This window comes from Vombatus ursinus, unplaced genomic scaffold (genome assembly GCF_900497805.2).
Source record: "Vombatus ursinus unplaced genomic scaffold, bare-nosed wombat genome assembly UNPS02009835.1, whole genome shotgun sequence".
NCBI classification, from domain to species: domain Eukaryota; kingdom Metazoa; phylum Chordata; class Mammalia; order Diprotodontia; family Vombatidae; genus Vombatus; species Vombatus ursinus.
Window position 1 is genome coordinate 5,462,318 of NW_020949613.1, and position 12,190 is coordinate 5,474,507.

The window sequence follows — 12,190 nt, forward strand, 5'->3', positions numbered from 1 at the left end:
AGGAACTGGGAATTTTTTCATTCCTCATCGTACAAGGGATACAAAGGAAGGGCAGACAAATTTTCGTAGAATCAGAGCTGGAAGGAACTTCAAAATCTTCTAGTCCAACATTCTCATTTAACACACAAAGAAAATGAGACACAGAAAGACTAAGGAATTTGTGCCTAAGGTCACACAATTAAATGCAATTGTCCCTGATAATTTACTTGAACTATTTAGTAATAACAGTTGTAATATGGGCATAGAATTTTGGAGCAAAATGGGTTCTAGAATCTAGTTATTTAGCCTGTCCCCCTCTTGTTATAGATGAGAAACAGGTTCACAGAATTGAAGAGGCTTTCTTAAGGTATTAGAGCTTTTATAAAGTCATTGTTAAAATCAGAAATAAAACCCAATTCTCTTGGTTTTAGAATTTAGACCTCTTTTCCAGCCTACCACATTCGTAGTTATAGGAAATACAGTCATTGACACTGTATGTAGAAACACCTTTACAGAGAGTCTATAATTTATTAACAGTTTGTAAAATCAAAGTATTCACATATCAAAAGATGGCTGGTAAGCCAATTTTTGGAAATTCAGAACTATTTCTTCATATAAAAAGCATTATAAATGGTAGTTAAACTCCCAGGCTAGGCAAAAAATCTTACTGCTGTTAAATACTGCAAGTATGCAATGTAAAGAGGGGGTGGGAAAGTGAAACAGAGAGAGAAAGAGAGAGAGGAGGGAAGGAGAGAAAAATCAAAACTGTTGTAACACTAGTTCTGTTAACAGGAATAAAGAACTAGACCTGCAATTTCATTTGCATAGGTAAGGGAACTCCTTTTACCAATGCTGGCAACTTAAGGTCTTAGAGGGCTGCCCAAAGCACTGAGAGATTAAGTGAGTCACACAGTTACATAAGGTCACACAGGCACAGTGTGTGAGAACCAGGACATAATCATTTTCCTAGTTGTGAAACCAGCTTCCTCTGCATTATGTCATTCTAGTCGAATAAGAAAGTTGAATCCTGACATTTATGTAAAACCAGACTTAACTAAGACAGGGGCACTTAGGAGATTCTGAAGAGAAATTCCTGCTTTTTCAAGGGCTTTACAGCTTGATAATGCTGGTTTTCTTTCTTTTCTCTAATTTTATTTCAAAACCTGACTTTGTTTTTCCCTGATAACAGTTTGTTGTCAGTTTTATTGGTTGTTGTTTGGGTGATTCAGTTATGTCTGACCCTCTGTGACCCTATGGACTATATTGTCCATATTGTCCAAGAGGTTTTCTTAGCAAAGATACTGAAACGGTTGGCCATTTCCTTCTCCAATTAGCAGTATTACCCATACCCTTATCATCATGACTTAGGTATAAGACACAAATGGAACAGAGAGGAGGAGGTTTTTTTTTTTTAATGGCAAAAGTTGAAGAGAAGGGGAAAGTGAATTTAAAGAAGTGTGTGTGTGTGTGTGTGTGTTTGCATACGTTTGCACACATATAGCATAGGTAGCTATTGTCTGCACAGAGAAATCAACTAAGATGCTATATATTTATGGGAGGAGATAAAGGAAACTGGCCTTGGGAAAGACCTCAATCAGGGAATTCCCTTTGCTTACCAACAGATAGTACCTTTAGCAGAGGACAGCTTGGTTAGAAGGAATTTGTAGTATTGCATAACTAGCTCTATCTAAGAGACATTTGTAATGACAGTAATCATAACTTGCAAAATGTCTATGATGAAAAATGTTGCTTTCTGTACCAAATTCTACCCTTTATATTTCCTGGGGTGGAGATGTCCTGGTTTAAGGCATCCTTTCTTTTGTATTATAAAGTTTCATGCCTAGGCCGTGACATTAGAATTGGAGGAGAGTACTCAACGGATCCATACAGACATGTAAGAAATGTGACTGAGCAGGATACACAATGTACAACAGTGGCAATTCTACAATTCAGTCTCCATAATAGAGAATGCCCTTGGAAAGAAAAAATTATTTCCCCCACCCAGCCAAAATGACTATCTTCCTATCAGAAGACAGAAGCTAGCTAGTTTCTCTTATAAATAGAAATAGTATGGATTATGAAAAGATAGTAAGAGGAAGATGCTTTGACTTTTTTAGTATCCAAATGGATATAGATGATGTTATCCCAGTCTTTTAACCAGAAAAATATGACGAAATATAAAGCTTTAGTTTAAAATATTAAAAGTTTATCAAATGGTTGTGAGATAGTACCATCATAATGTTGAAGAGGAAATATAGATTTGGTAAACAGATATATGTATATATATATATAAGACTTCCAACAAAATTCAGAGAGAACAAGAAAAGTCTTAAGGTAAATCATTAGATAAACTGAATAGTCCTCAAAGGCCTTTGTCTTGAAGAATACAAATCCATCTCTTGCAGAAATTTCATCTTTCCGACATCAACAAAAGGTAGCCACATAAATAACTACATATGTTAAGTAGGTCATGACAACACAGATTAAGGAAAAAAACTTAACCAAAAACAAATAAAACTTTGTTTTGTCTTTAGAGATGATAATAATAGCCCTTGTGGAGACAGACTATAATTATTCCTTTTCAGATTATTCTATATGACTAAAAGTCAACATAAGGGTAGAAAGGAAAGATGTCAGTACTTAGGGTGCTGCCCTTTAACTAAAGAAATAATTTCCTGGGCTCATAACAATGATTTGTTATCTCTATTTTGACCTGCAATAAAAGATTTAATAATACAATGATTTTTTTTTAACAGGTATGAGTTACTGCTAAATTTACAGTTTCACAAAAGCTATTATATTACCTGTTTCGCTCTCTTTCGTGCATCATCCAGAGCTCTCCCTCTTTCCACCAATCGTTGGACAACTTTTTCCCATCGACTCTGTACACTAATTAAGAGATTTTTAATAATGACAACATCTTGTTTTTGGCTAAAATATTTCAGGTGGGTTCCATTTTTGTCCAGCTCTATGATCTGATCACGATGAGAATTTACTTCATTGGCAAAGACCTTTCCAGAGAAAAGCATCATATGTAAATCAGTTTTTCTATGTTTACATAATATACAATTACAAAAAACTATACCAATATACACTTAAGAAGACTGAAACCTATAATGCAAAAAAGACAAAAACCCTAAAATGCAGATTTCTAGCAATGAAACCTCCCAGTATCTTGAAAAGGAGAAATGAAAATCCTATCTGTCTGATTCACTACATACCTTGTGTTCATCAATTTGAAACAAGACAGTGTCTAAGATAAGACTTGGCCGCGAAGCTATATTCAATGTTTGTTCAGCCTGGGTAAGCCAGTTGATAAAGTCCTGAAGAGAATTGTGGAACTCCATGGCCAAATTAAGGGCATCCTCTAGTTTAGCCTGAAAGAAAAAAGACTATTTAGTACTTGATGCTATTGCAGAGGTTCTTTTTTCAGTTTGGCCATTCTTTGGCAGTCTTCCTCTGCCTCCCTACTTTATTAGTGAATGATTTGCATCCATTCTTTTTTAAATGAAATAAATCCACAGTGAAAATATTAGAAAACATTTGAGAACTGTATCCTAGGCCGTTGTGTTTTAGTATACTATATCCTGTTACTTGACAACTGAACTACTAAAAAATTGCAAGTTTATAGTCATATTGTCAATATAAAGTGCCAAAAATATAAAATATTTCTGTATAAATACAAACATAAAACATATTTTATACAAAACAAAATACATAATATATATTATAAATAATATAATAAAATAAAAATAATAAAAAAGTATAAAATATTTTAAAAATTCAACACGTCTGGTCACTTAAGTGGCAGATTATATCTAGTATCCTACTGTTCTAACATTTTTCTTATAGTAAAGCAGCACCATCAACAATTTTCATTCACTGCAGCAGTTTCAAACTGTAACAAAAAGAGAAAAATGTATCCATAATTTAACATGAACTTTCTATCTCCCTACTTAGATCCTTTTATTTGCTATTTCGGTGTTTAACTTTTAGGTGGGTCATTCAATATTTTCTTAAACTTCTACGCAACTATGACTAAATTCAAACCCTGCAACAACTCTGTTCAGCATCAGCCCTACCACTACTACTTCTAGCTCACCAGGCCTTACCATTCACCCTGCTGCTACACTTGCTCAATGCCAGGGCATCACCATCTGAGCAATATTGCTGATGCATCCCAAAGAGCTCTGGGTCTTGCTGTTGGCTCAGACATTGATCTCTTAGGGACCACTAAACTTTTCCATTTTCCTTACAGGTGAATTCTCATTTACGTGTTGCCTTCCATAACTAGAATACAAGTTCTTTGACAGAAAGGACTGTCAAACTTTCCTATTTGTTGTTCTGGGACTTAGTACAATGCTTACACACAATAAGCGCTTAATAAATGCTTTTTTGTTTATTCATTCAATCAAAGAGGCTCATAATTCTGTAATTAAAAAGAGCTACTGACAACACAAATGTAAGTACAAACATAATTGTTCCATTTTTACTGATTATTTTCATATGTGTGAAGATAGAATTTTATTTCAATAACCGTTTAGAACTCATAAGTTTAATTTTTTCCTAATATATTTATAAGTATAAAACATTAACTCTCAGGCTCCTAAGATATATCTACATAGAAAATAATTCATATCCAGAAAAGACAACTGATAAAAAGCATTATCTTTTGTTTTAACCAATGCACATACTTTTCTTTCACTGAGTTTGGCTTCTATAGATTCCCATTTTTCTTTCAAGTTATTTATGTCTTGGTCAACATTTGTATCTGCAGACTCTGGGCATCTTGCAAGCATCTGCTGACCCTTTTGCATGAGGCACTTATATGTTTCTTCTTTAACTTCAAAGGCAGCACAGAGTTCCTAAATTGAGATATCAAAAAATAGTATTGTAAAGAAGTAAATTCAAGAGTTCTATTTTCCCCCAAGTCGTCATCCAGAGCTCTGAATTACATAATCTCTACATGGAGTGTAGTTCATATCCAGATGTACAGCCTTCCATAATTCCTTAAGAATAGAAAATCTCAAGCACAATTTAATAGATAATACATTCTAAGTTCCTAATTTCCATCTGTGAGATTTATGCTTTTATTTGGTATTGGAAAATAAGCCTAAGTAGCCACTCACAAATCAGATTTGTTCACTTGTATGTTTGTTTTTAACTTGACTTGAAATTTCATTGACATGGGAAGACTCTTGATAGGGACACTCTTTCCACTAATGTAAAACAGTTCCTTGCACTTCAAAATAATTAGAAAAAGTAAATCCTTCCAACAAATAAATAGTTGGGCACTACAGGGAAGATAAAATGACTCTGTGAATTTCAAACAAAGAATCACAGGTTTACTTTTGGAAGTGACTCAGTTATTAAATAAGTCCCATAAAGGTTAAATGACTTGTCTATAGGTAATAAGTAGCTAAGCCAAGATTTGAACCTAGTCATCTGGCACCAAATCCAGTGCTTTTCCCACACTACCAAACTGTCTTCTGACAAAGGTATGCAACAGAAATGTCAGTGAATCCAAGAGAATTTCATCTCTAATTTATTAGAAATCAACATCTTAGCAAAACCAACAACAAACAATTAACCAACCCATTGACAAGCACCATGTCATAATTTTCCTCATATTGTGGAAACATGGAAGGAGAGAGTACATAAGTGGCATGCTCTATATTTATGATTAAGCAAGAGCCCCTCTTGAGAGCCTTTCACCTGAAGCTAACTAAGGATAAAACTCCAAGGCCATTATCAAAAAAGCAGACCATTTGTTACTTTTTTCATTTAAGCCATTAGGAATATGTTTTCCAAGAAACTGTTGTTATCAAAAAATGAGTGTCAAAAGGTCAATGTAGCCATTCTTCTGTGCTTTTTTTTTCACTTAAGTAATTTAATATGGTATTAGTCATACAATGGTAGTATTGTTTATATAAATTTTTAATCCCTTATGGGGGAAAATTGGACTAAAGTCTAAAAAATTCTATTTCCTAGGTGCTAAAAGTCACATTCATGGAAGAACTATCATTTTATGTACATGGAAATTTTATCCTTTCACAAGTAAAGCTGTGTTAACCTTCAGGCATATAATTAGCTAATTGTGTATTTTCACAAACTGACTTTCTGTTATAAATTTTTTTTAACATTTTATAAACTTTATGCATTGTAAACAGTTTCCAATCACTAAAAGTGCTTACAAAAGTTAATCTCCTAATCCCAGGCTAACTAGAGAGCTTTTCAAAATGATGTACTTACTATATGGGTATTAAGCTGTTCCCGGGCTGTTTCTGGTAATCCTCCAACAGGTTTTGATGCCAACAAGTGACGCTCAGTGTCAGTTAGCCACTGATGTAAATCTTCAACTTCTCCATGGAACCCTTGTGCCTAAATTCAAACAAGCTATTTAATCTTTAGGTCTAGGAGGTAAAATTCTCTAATGAAATAAAAGACAATGCTTAAGTAATCCCAGCCCCCTAAATCTATTTCTGCTATTAGAAATGTCAGAGCCACACAGATTTTTCCTTCACAAGTAATATTTAGGACAAGAACCAAGATATCTCTGTTCCCAATGCTCAATGCTACAGGACAGAACAAGAGATTTCTGATAAACAGGAGTCTGAAAACAACTTTAAGTACCCCATGCTATTTTTGGTTTTAAATGCTGTGCTGAAGTTTCTTGAATTTCTTTTCCCGCTCACCTGGTGCAAAGCACTATCCAGCTGTTTTTTCCTTTGTTGTGTTTTTTCCAATACATTTTGCCAGCGTTGGTTTAAAACCTCCAGCTTGGTCTGGAGATTACTTGCTTCTTCTCCTGCACTTGATTCAATTAGGTCATTTCCTGCTTTCTTAACAGCTTCCACTGTAGACTGATGAGCTAACACATCATTTTGGAGCACCTTCAAATATTAAAATGATACCAAGGTGTCTGTCAGTTATACTCCTTAGCATTACTTTTAATTTACTTCTAAGAGCGACATATACAACAACCAAAGTTTGAGTAGTTAATAACATTAAAAAAAACTTTACTGGGTTGGTTTTGTCTTTAGGACTACAACAGGATGCCCTGTGTGTGTGTGTGTGTGTGTGTGTGTATACATATGTGTGTGTTTGTATAAACATAGACACACATTTGATAACTATCACCCACAAAAATGATCATCTGAAAATTTTTTCCAACTTGGTAAGTATCATACATACCTAATGAAAGTATGCAGAACAGGGCTGAATATTACTTTTTCTACATTAGATTCACCAGTTTATTTGCTAAAAATTATAATAATGATAATAATAACTAACATTTATGTAACTCTTACTATGTGCCAGGCACTGTGACAAATATTTTACAATTACTATATCACTAGATGCTCACAACAACACCATCAGGTAGGTGCTATTAATTGGACCCATGATGACATTCATGTCTTAACCCAGTAGTTCAAGAATCTAAAATTAAAATATTGTTTTAGTGTCATATATTTCTTTTTTTCTATTTCTTTTTTTTTTAGTTTTCAACATTCATTTTTATAAGATTCTGAGTTCCAATTTTTTTGTCCCTCCCTTCTTCCCTCCCCTACTCCCTTCCCAAGACAACAAGTAATCTGATATAGGCTATACATGTACAATCATATTAAACCTATTTCTACTTTAGTCATGTTGTGAAAGAAGACTCAGAACAAAAGGGAAAAGCCATGAGAAAGAAAAAAAAGAGAGAAAATAGTATTCTTTGATCTTTGATTCAGACTCCATAGTTCTTTTTCTGGATATGGAAAATCTTTTGCAATTGTCTTAGATCATTGCATTGCCGAGAAGAACTAAGTCTATCGAAGTTGGTTATCGTACAATGTTGCAGTTACTGTGTACAATGTTCTCCTGGTTCCACTCACTTCGCTTAGCATCAGTTAGTATCATATATTTCTATACGATCATACAGTTACTATAGTTCCAGGATGCTGCTGCAACTGCCATGTTCACAAAGAAATCCTATAATTTTGAATTAGCATCCTTTGAAAGCAAGCCACTAAATTCCTCCTTCAATTCCTTGTAGTATACAGGTAGATTTAAGTTCTTCCAATACTCTGCCAACGAAACACAAGCTCTGACAAGTCTTGTCAAGCTGGAAAACCTTCATGTACAGACCCAGTGACTGTTTATTTTCTGAGGACTGACTTGGTTAAGATTGTGGAGGCCCAACTAGATCATGAAGTATGCTAGCCACAGTGATTCATGAAGACTGTCTAACCTAAAGCACAGAGGGGTTGTCATATGTATTGGTGAAGACAGTAAATGTACTGATAAAATCATGTTCTTTTGAAGTACTGAGGTAGCTTGAGAGTGAAAATTGACTGACCAGAGAATATGGTTTTATCTTCTCCTGATAATGTCTATCCTACTGACTGAGTTCTACTATCCCGAGGAAACCAAGTAGGAATACTGCAATGCAGGAAAGGATGAAATCTAAGCTGCATACAAACTGTGCAGTGTTTTAGCAATGTGTGCAATGTACATCAAGCACATATTACATTTCCTTATAGGAAAAGAAAGTTGAACTTTGGCTAATACAGACTGAAGAATAGCTTCTACAATACCTATAGGGCAGCCTCTGAAAAACAAACATGTTATGTTGCAAAAGTTTGCCAGTAAGTCATTTGTTTGTCAAGTATGTTCACATATTCCAGTGGCAACAATAGTATAATTCAAATATTTCAAGATAGGCCCAGGAGCTATAATATTAGGATAAAAAAATAATTTACATCTAAAAAAGAACTCAGAGTTGATCTAGCCCAGAAATAGAGTTTAGAGACACTTGCCCAAAGTCACACAGCTAACTGGTGACAGAATTTGGGGAAAATTTACTGATTTACCATAAGGTGCTATAATCTTCTATACTCCCTCTAAAAACAAGGTAATCAACTTTAACCACAATACACATACTTTTTTCTGTTATGAAAAAACTTATTCCAAGTTACAACTTGGTACACTAGAGAAGATATATGTTTCAATGCTATGCTAACAGTAAGAGTGAGGATACTTCTTCACATTTTCCTACTCCATCAGTGGGATTGTTACTATCTCTTCTCTCATGGAGAATAGCAGAACAAAATCTCAGAGGCCAACTAGCATCCAAATGACAGTGGTGACAATGGTTACCCAGGCACAGTGTGAAATGTGGAGGGATTCTTTGCCTTCCGAAGGAAACCATTCAAATGCAGGACGTCAGTCAGGAAAATTTTCCTTAAATCTAGCCTGAATCTGCTTCTCTACAACCTCCATCCATTGTTTCTGGTTCTGTTTACTGAGGCCAAGAAGAACAAGTCTGATTTCTCTTCCACATAAAAGCTTGTCAAACCTTTATAAAGAGGTAACTCCACCCTGACATCCCGCCAAACCCCATAAGTCTTCCATTCTCCTGGTTAAACAACTCTGGTTCCTTAAATTAACATTTATATGGTAGGGTAGCTCACCATCCTCTTGATTCTTCTTTAGATGCTCTACAGTTTTCCTATGTCCCTTTTTTTCTTTTGGAGGCAATTGGGTTTATGTGACTTGTCCAGGGTCACATAGCTAGTAAGTGTCTGAGGCTAGATTTGAACTCAGGTCTCCATGGCTATGCCACCTAGCTTCCCTGTCTCTTCTAAAATATGGCATCTCCCAGGCCAGAGTGCAGAATAACTTATCAACTCCCTTGTTCTGGACAGTACACCTCACTTACTGTACCTACTCACACTAATGACACACATTAAGCTTATATGAAAAGGCTCAGATCTTTTTCACAGGAACTTTCTAACCACACCTCCACCATTCTGTACTGTTGAAGGTGATTTTTTAAAACCATACAGAACTTTATTTTTATCCCTATTAAATTTATCTTATCATATTAGCCTATCATTCTAACTTTTTAAAATTCTGACTCAATCAATAGTTCTAGACCATATAAAATAATTAGACAGTATTAAAGAAGAGAGTATACTTGCCGAAACAGACACAGGAACTATACAAATATGAACACAACACACCTTTTATGCAAAGTTAGATCTAAATAGCTGAAGTAATATTTATTGTGCATAGCTAGGTAAAGCTAATATAATTTTAAAAATTATAATTTTACCTAACCAATTTATGTAAGGCCATCATGATCAAATTACTAAAAAATTATCTTACTGAGTCAGAAAAAAATAATAACAGGGTTCATTTGGAAGAGCAGAGGGTCAGGAACTTCAAGAAAATCAGGGGGAAAAGATGTGAAGGAACTAGATTCAGTAGCATCAGATCTTGAAGCATATTATAAGTTGGGAGAAGGGCTGAAGTGTAAAATGAATAATTATGATTATTTTAAATTTAAATTTTCCTGTATAAATAAAACCTATGTAGCCAATAATAGAGGGAATGAAGAAAAATTGGGAAAAAAATCTCATAGACAATCTGACAGATAGAATGTGATTGGGTCGGAATACTGTTGTGGTGCAGAAAATGATGAACTGGTGGATTTAGAAAAATATGGAAAGACTTGAACTTATGAAGGAAGATGCTATCCACATACAGAGAAACATGACAAGTAGAAATAAGCATAATATGGTTTTACGTATATATGTTTGAGTATGGATATGTGTAAATGTGTATTTTATGAATATCTAGGTATATGTATGTATACATGTATACATGTGTATATGTATACACACAAATGTACACATGCACATGTACATATACATACATGTACATATTGCATGTATGTGTATAGATTACATGTATGTGTGTGTATTATATATTATATATGTATGTGTATATATATATGTGTGTGTATGTGTGTGTGTGTGTGTATCCCTGTGCTTAATTGTAGACTTCTCAGGGAGGAAGGGGGAAAAATAAAGTAAAAAATGCACAGCGAGGACAAAAGAAAACATACAAAGACGCAAAGAAAAGATGGACAGCATTGAAAATAATGTGTAGTGTTTATTATATAGGTTTTCTTGAAATGGGAATTTATAGCTTTATATTGAATCCTCTCATATGTTCTGCTGTGTACATGGCAATGTTTTTTCTTTTCTTTTCTTATTGTGTATTTAAGTTTAAAACAAATTAAAATATAATGAAAAAATGTGACTCATAAGTCAGTCAACAAGCATTAATTAAGCACTTCTTACATATAAGGCAATATGCTTCTCACTGAAGAAACAGAGAAAGGCAAAAAGCAATATTCTTTTCCTAAAGGAGATCACATTTTAATGGGTAAGACAAAGAAGAGTAGATGAAAAATAATCTGAAAGCAAAAGTGCTAGCTGTTGAGGACTTCAGCTGAGCCTTGAAGTAAGCCAGGGAAGCTAAGAGGGAAAGGTGAGCACAGAGAATATTTCACATATAAGAGACAACCAGTGCAAAGGCATATAGATGGAACATGAGAGTGTTGCATTTGAGGAACAGCATGTGGATCAGGGTAGCTGGATTATATTGCGTGTGTGGAAGGGAGACTAAAATGTAGAAAGAACAAAATGGCAGAAAGGGATCAGTTTGTGATGGGCCTTAAGTGGCAAACAGAGGACTTTGTTTGATCCTACAGTTAACAGGGAGACACAGGGGTTTATTGAATAGGAAGGTAACACATTCTGACCTGCACTTTCGGAAAATCACTTTGGTAGTTAAGTGGGCGGTGGATTGCAGTAGAGAGAGACTTGAAGTGGAGAAACCAATTTGAAGGTTATTGCAATAGTCCAGGTAATATGGGATGAGAAGTCTATACTATGATGGTGGCCATATGAAAGGAAAGAAGAGGACTTGTGCAAAAAATGTTATAAAAACAAAAATGACAACAGATTGGCTTTCTGTAGAGAACCTGGGTGACTGAGAGGATGGTAGCGCTCTTAATAATCAATTTGGTACGATTAGAGAACTTGGTGTTAAAATAATGCATTGTTTTGGACGTATGAGTTTGAGGTCTCTGTGGAACATCTACTTTGAGATGTCAAAAAGACAGGACTAGAGGACAGGTCTGAACATATACATCGGGGAATCACCTATAGAGATGAAAATTGTATGCATGGGAGCTAATGAGTTCACCAAGCAAGATGACATAGAGAAGAGGTGCTAAAACAAAGTCTTGGAGAAGCACCTATGGTGAGTGGGAGTAACTTGGATAATGCACCAACAAAGGGGACTAGTGAGTGGTGAGACAGAATGAGAACCAAGAGAAAACAGTCACAAAAACCTAGAGAGGAAAGGGTTT

The 12,190-nt window shown here is 34.8% G+C and overlaps 1 protein-coding gene across 11 annotated transcripts in view; it reads right to left on the reverse strand.

The window, feature by feature from the left end:
• DST (dystonin) overlaps positions 1–12,190 on the reverse strand; it is a 445,378-nt gene that overhangs the window by 39,141 nt on the left and 394,047 nt on the right. For all 11 annotated transcript variants that reach the window (XM_027852998.1, XM_027852999.1, XM_027852997.1 and 8 more), the window contains 5 exons: positions 6,675–6,872; positions 6,232–6,360; positions 4,674–4,844; positions 3,201–3,356; positions 2,784–2,990 (listed from right to left, as the gene is read on the reverse strand). In XM_027852998.1, coding sequence (XP_027708799.1) covers positions 2,784–2,990; positions 3,201–3,356; positions 4,674–4,844; positions 6,232–6,360; positions 6,675–6,872 — 861 coding nt within the window. The remainder of the gene's footprint in view (positions 1–2,783; positions 2,991–3,200; positions 3,357–4,673; positions 4,845–6,231; positions 6,361–6,674; positions 6,873–12,190) is intronic.